Below are 14,556 nucleotides of genomic sequence, written 5' to 3' on the forward strand. Positions count from 1 at the left end.
CAGCCTCACCCTCTTTTCCAGTCTTACTTTCCCTCTCAGAACTTTAGTTTGGTTCAAGGGGCAGAGTGGAGAATGAAAACCAATTGCCAATCTTGTTCTATCTAGTTTTCTATTATATTAGGATTTTATTCTAGATGTAGGCTAACGGCATGAACACGTTTAATCCATCCTTGTGTCTCACATAGGGCCATGATTGTAGCACACTAGAAATGTTTGTAGGATAATTGGAACTTGGAGGGATGTTTGAAACTTAAATTTTTCATAAAATTGTTCTTTGGGTTGATGATAGTAGAACCTGGAAAGGAGGAAAGGCTTCTACTTTCTGATCATAAGAGCCATTTTAGGTTGGGCACAGTAGCTCACCCCTGTAATCCTAGCACCTTGGGAGGCCGAGGCGGGTGGATCACTTGAGGTCAAGAGTTTGAGACCAGCCTGGCCTACAAGGATGAAACGCCATCTCTACTAAAAATACAAAAATTATCCAGACGTGGCGGTAGGTGCCTGTAATCAATCCCAGGTATTTGGGAGGCTGAGACAGAAAAATAGCTTGAACTGGGGAGGCGGAGGCTACAATTAGCCGAGATCATGCCACTGCACTCCAGCCTGGGCAACAGAGCAAGACTGTCTCAAAAATAAAAAAATTTTAAAAAGAGCCATTTTATGTGGAAGATTAGTCTCCTTGTTGCAGATTCTTTGCCGTTAGTGGTGGTAGCTATTTTACCTATTTTTCATTACTAAAGTAAATCACACAAAAGTTTTTGTTTTCTTGAAATTTTCTAGACCTTATGCACATATTCTCTCAGTTCCTGTTTCGGAAACTGCTTACCCTGGGCAGACTCAATACCAGACACTACAGCAGACTCAACCCTATGCTGTCTACCCTCAGGCAACCCAAACGTATGGACTACCTCCTTTTGGTAAGGCACTCTATTGTAAACAATTTCTAAGAATGTTGATTTTATTCCCCAGAAACTTTGATCAGCCATGCATCATTCTTTAAGAGCACTTAGTTACATATGTGGTTGGGTATGCAACTTTGCAACAGTATGTTTGATGTATGTAATAAAAAAATCGTAGTTTTTTAGTACTCATTTATCTATTTTGTGTGTTCTAAGTCCTGACCCTGAAGCTTGGAATCTTTAAGTGTTTGGTAAATTCTTTGAGGATTTGCTATTGATTTGACTTACTTTATATACAATATAATATGGTACTATCATTAGGAAAGCATAATAAATATATTTCGAGGTGGCCAATTTCTTGCTAAAACCAGGTAGTCTGAATATGTATCATAGTTTGCTCTGTGGGGTTTTTTGTTTGTTTGTTTTTGTGTGTTGTTTTTGTTTTTGTTTTTTGGCCAATCTCTCCCTCTCCTTTCTCCCCTAACCCCACCTAAAACTGATCAGATATTGTTCTGCTGAACCAAAAAGTCATTTTAGAATGCCAGAAATCCCCAATTTTCTTATAGCCTTATGTGCCTAGGGAGTTATTTTCATTGGTTTTAGGTGTCTTGGACATGAACTATAAATTAAAACGATTTATCAGACATCCCTTTAAGGTTCTTTGGGTGCTTAATATCTGTGCTTATTTTTCTGTGTGTGTAAACGCAGTGTGCTTCATTGCTCCTTCCGTGCTTTCCTGAAATGGGTGTCAGAAAATTAAAAGAATACTGTATTATTTAAAAATATGTAATATGTAACAAAATTATATTTCTGTAGACTTTATTTAATCAAGCTATGAATTAGAAAAGTTTTCCAGACATATCACCACACAGATTCTGGATGTATTAATGTACCTGCTTCTAGTTTCCACATTCCTGTTTCTCCTGACCCGCTTGGCTACTCTTTTATGATATTGTCAGCTTTCTTACTTTTAGGCTTGTTAGAATTCTTTGGTTCCTGGTAACTGCTAGAAACAAGAATTGGGAGTTATGTTTAATAATAGTGGGGTTGATAACTTCATGTGAGATGGGAAACAAATTCTCTTGTTTCCTCATTTGTACATCCATGTTTCCATGCCTGTTAGTACCAGCCAGCGTACTCAGATCTTGTATTTATGATATGATTAACCAGCCAACACTGAATGGACCTTTTGAAAGGAGACCCCTCTGTGAATATGTTTGTGTTGATTTCTTTTTGGTTATTTAAAGCTGATTTTTCAACAGTTGACTAATAATAGGCTAGCAATTATAATTATTTTCACATAGTTTTTTAAATCTTCTGTTTTGATTTGAATTATTAGCAAGCCCAAGCCGTTTACAACAGTTGATCATTCCTGCTGTTCAGTATTAAATACTACTCCTATTATATCTCTGAGCATGATTTATGGAATACCTAAGATAATTCTGTGTGCATATGGATCCTAGATATAATTAATTTTTTAAATGATCACTATATTTCCCTTAAATTATTATTATTTCGAGACAGAGTCTCGCTCTGTGCACCACCAAGCCTGCCTAATTTTTGTATTTTAGTAGAGACAGGGTTTCACCATGTTGGCCAACTGGTCTCAAACTCCTGGCCTCAAGTGATCTGCCTAGCTCGGCCTGCCAAAATGCTGGGATTACAGGCCTGAGCCACCATGCCCAGCCCACTTTGGACAGGTCACTTGAGACCAGGAGGTCGAGACTAGCCTGGCCAACATGGTGAAACCCGTCTCTATTAAAAATATTTTAAAAATTAGCCGGGCATGGTGGTGGGCACCTGTAATTCCAGCTACTCAGGAGGCTGAGGCATGAGAATCACTCGAACCTGGGAGACAGAGGTTGCAGTGAGCCGAGATGGTGCCACTGCACTCCAGCCTGGGTGACAGAGCAAGACTGTCTCAAAAAATAATAATAATAATAATGATAATAATAATAATACATTAAAAAAGAAAAAAATTCTGTAAAGTAAATAGATCTCTGTTAAAACCTTGAAGGATACATGTTTATATTGTATGTTGGTAATATTGTTAATAACAGGCTCCTTTAATAATCAGGTTTTGTTTAATATTTGAGGGCAAGGAAGACTTGTGTTTCATAATTTCTTCTATCAGTAATTCAGAGAGAGATAATCATTAGCTTAAATTTGACTTTAAGTAATGTATGAGACTTACTAGAGAGAGATTTTGGTTGGGGTAATGTGAATGATAGAGATGGCATATTCTCACAATTTACCAGAGAAATTGTAAGAGAGGTTTGTAAAACTTTTAAAAGTGACTGTATTTTGAAAAGATGTTTTCTTGTGTTTTATCTTGTGGCTTTTTTTGGTAATGTGTTAAATTAAGTAGGAGAAAACACTTGATTTCTTTCTTTCGAAATCAAGATTTTGGTAGTCGTGTCATCTTAGTGCTGCCTGTTTTCAGATTAGCTAATTTGTTTTATTTCAGATGCAAATAGGGCTTCAGAAAAATTCATTATAATAACATTACCTTATCTCTATTATTTACTATAACAAGCTGTGTACTAAGAATAAGTACTTCACACTTTATAGTATTGTCTCATTTAATCCTCAGAACAGTCCTAAGAGGTAAGTGCTATCCCTTTTTATAGGGGAGAAACTGAGAGTTAAATCATGTGCCCAAAGTTCATACAATTAGTAAACGCCTGGGATTATAATTGAACCCTGGTTTGTTTCATTCCAGAAATGCTCATAACTTTAGGTCTATATCAAAAAGATGGTCTCAGAGTTGAGTTTGAAATTAAAAAGCTTCCTCCTCTTGAAGAAAGGAGAAAAGACTAGAAGAAATCTAAGAAGACTATATGATGAATAATCTTTTAAAGAAATACTGATCATATTCTTTCCAGAGCTGTATACAAATGGGGTGGGATGGCAGAAAGGGGATTAGAAGTTTAACTTCTAGGAATCTGAAGGAGTATGTGTAAGGAAAAGGGTACTTGTTTAATGTTAGTGGGTTTCAAAAAATATGCCTTTAGGTGCCAACTGTTCTGATTTCTTTTAAAAGAACTTTAATGTGAGTTGGAGGAGTGGGTGATATGCATTAAGAGCCTTAAGGATGTTCATTTCATTTCCCTCAGTAATTTCACTTCTGGGAATGTATCCTATGGAACTAGTTAGAGATACCCAGAAAAATGTGCTGACCAACATATTCATTGAAGCATTATTTATAATGTGAAAAAATTGAAAACCTAAAAATTGAATATTAAGGTATGTGTTAAATTTTATATGACTGCTGCATAGCCATTATAAATCATATTGTTGAAAAATATTTAGGGTCTTGAGAAAACAGTATATTATTAATTGAAAAAAGCAGTATATAATAACAAAAACACAATGTTGTAATACCAATTTAGTATTTTACAAAATATGTGTATACCCAGGTATGGTAGTGCATGCCTGTAGTTCCAGCTACTTGGGAGACTGAGGTAGGAGGATCGCTTGAGCCCAGCAGTTCTGGGCTACAGTGCACTATGCTGATTGGGTATCTGCACTAAGTTCAGCACCAATGTGGTGACCTCCTGGGAGTGGGGGACCGCCAGGTTGCCTAAGGAAGGGTGAACTGGCCCAGGTTAGAAGCAGCAGGTTAAAACTCCAGTGCTGATCAGTAGTGGGATCATGCCTGTGAATAGTCACTGCACTCTGGTGTGGACAATATAGTGAGACTCTGCCTCTAAAAAAAAAAAAGAAAGAAAAAATTGTGCATAAAGAATAATTGGAAGCAAAAAAAGTGGCTGTTTTTCCTACAGATGTTTCAAAAAATATATACATATACTTTGTTTATAATCAGGAAAAGTACTTACATTAAATTACTTACTATTTATAATAGCTTATCCAAATGAGCTGCTGAATCAGCAAGCCAAAATGTCCTTTCATGTGCTTTTTCTAGCATTGGTGTATACTTTAGTTCCTCATCAGACTAATCTCTAAAGATCACTATATGCGTTACTATAAATTGAACTGATGAGATTAGTTTGGATAGTGAGTAATCAATAGTGAAGTACTTGTGCTGAGAAACTTGGGTAGAGTTTGTGATAAGACCCCACTCTGGGGGCAGCAGGAAAGCACTCAGAGACAGACTTGCTTTCCCATTGTTAACCTGACAGTTTGTCTACAGCAGGCTCTTGATACTTAAAAGTACTTAAGAAAGTTGGTAGTTGTTGGCATAGAGCAGTGGACTGGGAGTCAGGTAATTAGGGTTTGGTTTCCTTGTTTGCTATGAGCAGTAGTGCCGTGGAGTCAGACTACTGGGTCGTCATGCTGCCTGTTATCTGGAATTCTGGGAGGGGTGCATTTAGAGGAAGATGATTTGCATGTCTGAAGAGCCAGGTCTACAGTGATGCTGGAGGCACTGTCCATATTGTCTTTTATTCCTCATAAAATAATTATATGTAAAACATCTACTTTGTGTTTCTGGCCAAAGATATTCACAACTAGCTATCTCCTACTTATTTTGGACATTTGTGTTCTAATTTTTGATCTTATAAGAGGGACACTGTCAAAACATTCTCAGTTGATACTATTGTTAATAATAAGGTATTATTTTCATATAGTATAAAAATATGTTTATAAATCTAACCCCTTAGGGTCAAAACCTATTTGGAAAAAGAAATTACAGTGATGACAATAAATCTGAAAAGTTATTGTGACATTGAAATAGCAATTTGTTTACCAAAAAGTGTGATATACAACCAGCAGGAATCATATCACTGATACTCACAATTTACATCATAAATGTTTAAAAAATGATATTCCCAAATATTTTTATTGTTGAAAATCAAACATAGCAAGAATCTTAATTAAATTTAAATGACATAGGACATATTTAAATCATCATGAATTATGATAGGGCAAATGCTTCTAATTCATGCTACCGGTGTCAGTATTCCTCAGTCTCTTAAAATAAGTTATTTCATGTGATTAATAGATGAGAAAAAAATATTACATTTTCTTTTTATGCATTAAGAGTTTGGGGCAAAGCCGGGTGCAGTGACTCATGCCTATAATCCCAGCACTTTGGGAGGTCAAGTCAGGAGGATCATTTAAGGCCAGGAGTTTGAAACCAGCCTAGGCAATATGACAAAACCTCGTCTCTGCAAAAATACAAGAAGTAGCCAGGCGTTGTGTGCCTGTGGTCCCAGCTATTCGGGGGTTTGAGGCAGGAGGATCCCTTGATCCCAGGAGGTTGAGGCTGCAATGACCTGTGATTGCACCACTGTCCTACAGCCTGGGCAATAGAGCAAGACCCTGTCTCAAAAAACTTAAAAAGTGATTATCATATCCCACTATTGTTTAAGACTTTCACATTTCTCTTTACTTTTCCTAAATGTACTTATCAATAAATTGGACAAATCTGAGTTGCTGCACTGAAGTATCTCAGTGCCCTGGTGAAGCAGAGGTTCTCATTCTCAAAGTATTATATTTTTGATTGCATATATCTGTTCATTGGCTATAAATTCATTCACTCCTAGTTTATCAGAGTAGGAGCAAATAAATGATATGAGTTAATGTTGAGTTTGAAGTCATGGCTAACCTTATGTCATACATGGAATGTGTTTGGTTGATGAACCTTCTTAGACCTAATTATCAGCTTCAACTACACTAACCCAGTAACCATAGCTATTCAGAACACAGTGAACAACCAGGCATTAAGATTTTTTGGGCCTGGCGTGGTGGCTCACGCCTGTAATCCCAACACTTTGGGAGGCCGAGGTGGGTGGATTACCTGAGGTCAGGAGTTCGAGACCAGCCTGACCAACATAGTGAAACCCCATCTTTACTAAAAATACAAAATTAGCTGGGCATGGTGGTGCATACCTGTAATCCCAGATACTAGGGAGGCTGAGGCAGGAGAGTTGCTTGAACCCGGGAGGAGGAGACTGCAGTAAGCTGAGATCATCATGCCACTGCAGTCTAGCCTGAGCAAAAAAAGCAAAACTCCCTCTCAAAAAAAAAAAAAAGTTTTTTTTTTTTTTTAAAAGTAGGCTTTTGTGTAGCCAAAATTATCACCAAAACCATGCACTTAAGAGTGTTTCGCTCATAAAGAATATCTTTGGGCTCTCATGCAGATGCAAAGTTTTGTTTATGGTTGCCTAGTTTATTGCAAATGAAAAGGCAGATATAGCCAAGGAAGTCAAGAAGCGACAGACCACTGAGGAAAAACAGTGAAATTAGAACCTAAAAATCAGAACTATAATTAAGTTCTATTTAATACTAAACAATTGTCTTTACACATCACAATAGCCTCTGCGGTATCTCTGTAATATATATAGCACAGCACAGTTTTTATTTTTGAAACAGTAACTGAGAAAATCTAAAGGTATGTGTGCTATTTCCTCCCTGCTAAGAAGGAAGGAAAGGATATAAATATATTTTAGAAAGATTGTCACTCAGGAACATTATGATAAAAAGAAAGTAAAAATGAACAGCTGTGATGTTTGTCAGTATGAGATAGACTTATATGTTCTGACTTGGAAAGATGAATCTTGAGGTATTATGTGGAAAAGCAAATTATGTATACTGTGTATAAAACAGTCGTTGGCTGGCAGTGGCTCACACCTATAATTCCAACACTTTAAAAAGCCAAGGTGGAGGATTGCTTGAGGCCAGGAGTTCAAGACTGGCCTGGGCAATGTGGCGAGCCCCACCTCTACAAAAAATTAGCCAAGTAAGGTGGCACACGCCCATAGTCTCAGCTACTCCTGTGGCTGAGGCAAGAGGATTGTTTGAGCCTAGGTGACAGAGGAAGACCCTGTCTCTTAACAGCAACAACAACAAAAAACCACAATCCCATTTTTGTTAAAAAAGATGATTAGTGAATACATAGAAGAAATCTGGACTGAGTGTAGTGGCTCATGCCTATCCCAGCACTAAAGGAGGCTGGGGCAAAAGGATCGTGTGAGGCCTGGAGTTCAAGACCAGCCTGGGCAACAGAGCAAAACCCTATCTTATTTAAAAAAAAAAAAAAAAAAAAAAGGGAAGAAGAAATCATCTGGGTGACTCTTCTACAAACTGTTAATAGTGGTTAAGTCTGGATGATGGGATTATATATGACTGTATTTTTTTCTAAATTATGTATTTCTGTAATGCTTTTAATTTACAAAATAAGCAGGTATGTCTTTCCTAATCAGAAGAAACAAAAGTAACAAAATAACCAGCTTAAGAAGGCAGAGAAGTGTTTAATATATTTTAGAAAAATTTGGTCCTTGTTTAATGGGTAAGTGGATTTTAAACTTATATGGAATGTCTCCTACCTTGACAGTTTGGATAAATTATTTATCACTGTACCTGGACATCAGGCAGTCTTCATAACAGATACTCCAGTTGGGTGTCAATAACTCTTTTTTCTGAATCCTGGTCAGTTTCCCCCAATCATTGAAATGAAATGAATTTATATACATATTGGGATTTGTGGCAAGCTTTTTGTTTCTTTGCCCTTATCCCTTAATTCTTTGAAAGTGTTATTTGCTTGTGGTGTATTACAAGTGGGAGATTCAATAATTTTCTCTTACAAGCAAATTTATTTTTAAGATTTAGATTTTAAACCTACTGGCTGATATTTGAAAGCATAACCATGCTCCTCAGTCCCAGTGTATTGTTTGTAATTGGTCCAATTTATCTGATTCAGGTGCATTGTGGCCAGGTATGAAACCTGAAAGTGGTTTAATTCAGACTCCATCTCCAAGTCAACACAGTGTTCTTACCTGCACTACAGGGTTAACCACAAGCCAGCCAAGCCCAGCACATTATTCTTATCCCATTCAAGGTAAATAGGCATGGTTGTGTGTGTGTTTTAAAATTATTATTATTGTTTCTTGCTTTTAACCTACCTGTATCTCCAAACAAACAAATTGGATAATATAGGAGTTCTGTCTTCTAAAATAGAAAGGGGGTGATACTTGGATTTGTGCATGCTTTTTGTGTTAGGCAAACCACAGCTTAGGAGTGTGCTTTATAAGTAGTTTAGCCTTTGAATGTGAGCTGCTTGATAGAATTGAAGCCTTCCCTTTTGCATGTTGGTGTCCAGAAAACCCCTTGATTTTGTTCTAGTCTATTTTCATTGACATTTTGTCCTATAAATGAGCAGAAGACTCCATGGGTTGGAATTTTGCTGACCTGTATGAATTGTCATGGTGGTATGTGAGGTGTGTGCTGCTTTTCTGCTGTGTCTTTGTCACACTTATACCCCGTTTACTACTTGATGAGAGCATTTCTCTTGCTCAAGAAGTTCATTCTTATTTCTCTTTCAGGATAAAAAGCATAGTATTAAAGCTTAAGCTCTAAACATCTTTACCTTCCAAGTTCTTCCTGTAACAGAGTTAGAATTATGACAGGACTATTAGGAAAGAAGACAAAAAACTCAAAAGGCCCTATGGAATTAATTGTCTATTCTTCCAAATCCAGTGCAGGCAATTTATCATTGCTCCAGACTGGAACTAGTATCCTTGTACCTGGCTTCTCATCTGCCTCTTTTCTCATGATGTTTCCTAGCTTTTAAATTTTATTTCTTATAAAATGGATAGTAGAGGGATTAGTATAGGACCTCAAAAACCTATCTGAGGTACTCTTAATGTATAAGCTTTGGTGATAAAAAAAGTTTTAATGTAGATAATTAGATTTTGATTTTCAGTTTTAACTGTTTTCAGAAATATTTGAAAACTACTTCTCCTTGGTCCAGTGGAAACAGAACTGGTCTCTATGTTCTGAGACCTTCCTCTGAGCTACCTTTACCTCCTGTTGTTTACCAAGTCTCCTCTTTTCTTCACTTGTTTCCTCCTCTTTTTTTTTTTTTTTTCTCCCCTTGTCCTCTCCCTCTTCTTTCTTTCTAAGATGGGAACAAACCAGGAGGGAGAAACTGGAGAGAATGACTTTGCCTGTCTTCTCCACCACTCCCTTTCATTTTTATAGAGTATTTCTCTGTGGTTTTTTGTTTTGTTTTGTGACAGAGTCTCACTCAGTTGCCCAGCTGGAATGCAGTGGAGCGATCATGGCTCACTGCAGCCTTCACCTCCCGGGCTAAAGTGATCCTCTCACCTCAGCCTCTCCAGTAGCTGGGACTGCAGGTGCGCACCACCACACCCAGCTATTTTTTTCTACTTTTTTTTTTTTTTTTTTTTAGAGGTGGGATCTCACTATGTTGCCCAGGCTGGTCTTGAACTCCTGGGCTCAAGCAATCCTCCTACCCCAGCTTCCCAAAGTGTTGAGATTATAGATATGAGCCACCACACTTGGCCTCGTATTTCTCTATGTTGATAGGCCTTTTGGGTTCAACCACAGGTAAGTCTAGTTGCCAAGTCTCTTCTAAACAGGTGTATCTCTGATAACTTACACCTAGGTTGTCAAAGACGACCAAGGGTTCTCTTAATGCTCTACCAAAATGTAAAACCACCATTCCTCTGTAGTTATGTCTAGAATTTGAGGAACGTGGTAGCTATGCTTATTTCTCCCTCGTAAAACAAGAGGAATCACCTCTTTGGGGTCTGTTAGGACCCACTGCTTTAGAACAGTCATGAGGCCAGGCGTGATGGCTCATGCCTGTAACCCCAGCACTTTGGGAGGCTGAGGCGGGCGGATCACCTGAGGTCAGGAGTTGGAGACCAGCCTGACCAACATGGAGAAACCCCATCTGTACTAAAAATACAAAATTAGCCGGGTGTGGTGGCGCATGCCTGTAATCCTAGCTACTCAGGAGGCCCAGGTAGGAGAATCACTTGAACCCATGAGGCGGAGGTTGCAGTGAGCCGAGATCGCACCATTGTACTCCAGCCTGAGCAACAAGAGTGAGACTCTGTCTCGAAAAAATAAATAGAAATTTTAAAAATTGAGAGTCGTGAAAATATCCCTTAAACTTCACTAACCACTGTTCTTATTTGTTATCTATTAGAACATTTTTTCCTTTGGATTGGCTAACCTGATTTCCTTCATTTTGCTATTAATGACAATTGCAGGTATTTATGAAGTGCTTACTATACTCTTGACGTTTTTCTAAGCCGTGGATAGATGTTGCTCATGTAATCCTCACAACAACACAAACCTCATTTTACAGAGGGGGAACCTGAGGCACAGAAAAGCTAAGTAGCTTATCCATAGTCCCAAAATTAGCAAGTAATTAAGAAGGCAGGACATTAGCTGGGCATTCTGACCCCAGAGCATGAGTACAATATTTATGCTTTTCAGTATTGAGGTAATGGTATCAATATCAACTCTCCCATAATTGAGAACCTATACTAACAAATATCTAAATTCACTTATCCTCCGTTTTTCTGGTTAATCTATTGGGCCATTTTCTGGTTAATTAGCACAGGGTAGAAATTAAGGCAGAAGTTAACCATTAAGTTATCAATTTTTACCATTTATTCTGATGAAAAAATTGTTAGAAAAACAGTTAGCTGAAATGAAACGTGTATTATTGGTATTAAATTACTTAAGTTCACCACTATCAGTATTACTCTCCTTGCTCCTACTTTTCCCTTCCCTTTTAGCATGGATAATGAATGTTAGCTATCCAGGGCTGTTTCTTTCTCCCTGCATAACTACCCAATTTTTTTAAGTTTACACCCCAAGCATTCTTCAATTGACAACAGCCCATCCTTCCTGGGGGAGTTAGGGAAATTATCTCAAAAACCTAATCTGCTTCTGGCTTAATTAACTCTAATCAGAACCTTTTCTTTAGTTTGTACTTTAGTGGTGCCATAATGAGAAGAGACTGCCTTTGTTTGCTCATAAAAATGTTTTGAATGAGTAGATCTGACTTCTGTAGTATCATCCTTTTCCTAGAGTATCTGTTGACTATGTGGCCTTATCTTTGGTCATTTTCTTCAGCTGAGATGTTTTAATTGGTTAAATAATATTCAAGTGGCAAAATTAATTTCAGAAATTTCCAAATTATTTTTAATTATATATATATTTTGAGATTGAGTCTTGCTCTTTTGCCCATGCTGGAGTGCAGTGGCATGATCTCGGCTCACTACAACCTCTGCCTCCTGGGTTCAAGGAATTCTTGTGCCTCAGCCTTCCAAGTAGCTGGGATTATAGGCACCCACTACCACGCCCAGCTAATTTTTGTATTTTTAGTAGAGACAGGGTTTCATCATGTCGACCAGTCTGGTCTCGAACTCCTGACCTCAAGTATCTGCCTACTTCAGCCTCCCAAAGTGCTGGGATTACAGGCATGAGCCACTGCGCCCTGACTAATTCAATCTTTTTTTTTTTTTTTTTTTGAGACGGAGTCTCACTCTCACCCAGGCTGGAGTGCAGTGGCGCCATCTCAGCTCACTGCAAGCTCTGCCTCCTGGGTTCACGCCATTCTCCTGCCTCAGCCTCCTGAGTAGCTGGGACCACAGGCGCCCACCACCACGCCCAGCTAATTTTTTGTAATTTTAGTAGAGATGGGGTTTCACCGTGTTAGCCAGGATGGTCTCGATCTCCTGACTTCGTGATCTGCCCACCTCGGCCTCCCAAAGTGCTGGGATTACAGGTGTGAGCCACTGCGCCTGGCCCTAATTCAATCTTTTAATGAATGTCTTTGTACTCTAGTATCATTGGTAACACACAATAATCTATCTTTGACCAGGAGATTTAAAAAAATTTTTTTATTAATAGGTTTTATTTATTTATTTATTTATTTATTTTTGAGACAGAGTCTTGCTCTGTCGCCCAGGCTGAAGTGCAGTGGAGCCATCTCAGCTTACTGCAACCTCCACCTCCCGAGTTTAAGCGCATCTTCTGCCTCAGCCTCCTGAGTAGCTGGGATTACAGGCACATGCCACCATGCCCGACTAATTTTTGTATATTTAGTAGAGACGGGGTTTCACCATGTTGGCCAGGCTGGTCTCAAATTCCTGACCTCAAGTGATCCGCCCGCCTCGGCTTCCCAAACTGCTGGGATTACAGGTTTGAGCCACCGCGGCTGGCCTAGACTTTATTTTGTATTAATAATTTTAGGTTTACAGAAAAATTGAGCAGATAGTACAGAGAGTTCCCATATATCCCTCCTCCTGCACAGTTTCCCGTTATTAACATCTTATGTTAGTATATTAAACTTGTTATAATTAATGAACCAGTATTAGTATATTATTATTAAGTCCGTTGTTTATTTGGATTTCCTGTGTTTTTATATGATGTCCTTGTTCTGTTCCAGGATCCCATCCAGGATATTACATTACATTTAGTTATTATGTCTCCTTAGGCTCTTCTAGACTTTGTAGTTTCTCAGACTTTTCCTTGCTTTTAATGACCTTGACAGTTTTGAGGAGTCCAGGTATATTTTAAGATGACCCACTCTTAGAATTTGTCTGATTTTTTCTCATGATTATGATGGGGTTATGGATTTTAAGGAGGAAGGTCCCAAAGGTAAGGTGCCATACTATCATCATCATTTATGACTCTTGATATTGACCTTGATTACCTGGTTGAAGTAGTGTTTGTCAGTTTTCTCCATAAAGTTATTCTTTCCTCCCTTTCTGTACTGTATTCTTTAGATAGAAATCACTATGTGCAGCCCACAGTTAAGGAATCATGCTGCCCCTTCTTTAGGGTAGAATATCTACATAATGTATTTGGAATTCTTCTGCCCAGATTTGTCTCTTCTCCCCAATTTGTTAATTTTTTCAGTCATTTGTTTATGGACTCATAGATATTTAATTTATACTTTGGGTTATAATCCAATACTACTTTATTTATTTTGTTCCAGTTTGGCCGCTGGGAGCTCTTTCAGTTGGCTCCTATGCCTTTTGACATACTCCCATTTTTAGTTTTTGGTTGGTTTTGGTTTTTTTTCCCCCCAGCACTTCCTTACTTCCTGGCACTAGAAGATGCTCCAGGCTCATCTTGTATATTACCTATTCAAGCCCTATTAACAACCTTTTTTTTTTTAAGGAGTCCTGGTTCCTTTTATTGGAAAGAATGGTATTCAAAACCAAGATCTGGGCTTCCAGCCTGGGCAACATGGCAAAACCCCATCTCTACAAAAAATATAAAAATTAGCCAAGTGTGGTGGTACATGCCTGTAGTCCCAGCTACTTGGGAGGCTGAGGTGGGAGGATTGCCTGAGCCTTAGGAGGTCGAGGCCGCAGTGAGCTGTGATTGCGCCACTGAACTCCAGCCTGGGTAACAGAGTGAGACCCTGTCTCAAAAAAAGATCTGAGCTTGAGGGATGCTAATTGCTACTGGGGTGTCAGTGACATTTATTTTAGGCTCTCTCAGCTGACAGAGCAAAGAAATATATGTGGATATACTAACCTATGTAAATACACATATCTATAACTATTTCTGTATGTTGTAATCTGTATCTGTGTTAAGTTAAACATGAGTTCTTACTGATTTCTTGAGCTCTGATCCATTATTACATAGATAATTCTATACCCGATCCCTTGTTGATCTGTAAATCTCCACTCCAGCAATAAGAATCTTTTAGGGGCCGGGCACGGTGGCTCAAGCCTGTAATCCCAGCACTTTGGGAGGCCGAGACGGGCAGATCATGAGGTCAGGAGATCGAAACCATCCTGGCTAACACGGCGAAACCCCATCTCTACTAAAAAAAAAAAACAAAAAACTAGCCGGGCGAGGTGGCGGGCGCCTGTACTCCCAGCTACTCCGGAGGCTGAGGTAGGAGAATGGCGTA

The 14,556-nt window shown here is 38.5% G+C and overlaps 1 protein-coding gene across 9 annotated transcripts in view; it reads left to right on the plus strand.

The window, feature by feature from the left end:
- Window positions 1-14,556, plus strand: part of LOC105494555 (EYA transcriptional coactivator and phosphatase 3) — a 115,624-nt gene that overhangs the window by 51,460 nt on the left and 49,608 nt on the right. For 6 of the 9 annotated variants that reach the window (XM_071097751.1, XM_011763070.2, XM_011763073.2 and 3 more), the window contains 2 exons: window positions 781-917; window positions 8,563-8,700. In XM_071097751.1, coding sequence (XP_070953852.1) covers window positions 781-917; window positions 8,563-8,700 — 275 coding nt within the window. The remainder of the gene's footprint in view (window positions 1-780; window positions 918-8,562; window positions 8,701-14,556) is intronic. The other 3 variants (XM_011763076.3, XM_011763078.3, XM_011763079.3) reach the window with 1 other exon arrangement.

The sequence above is a fragment of the Macaca nemestrina genome, chromosome 1 (assembly GCF_043159975.1).
Source record: "Macaca nemestrina isolate mMacNem1 chromosome 1, mMacNem.hap1, whole genome shotgun sequence".
NCBI classification, from domain to species: Eukaryota; Metazoa; Chordata; class Mammalia; order Primates; family Cercopithecidae; genus Macaca; species Macaca nemestrina.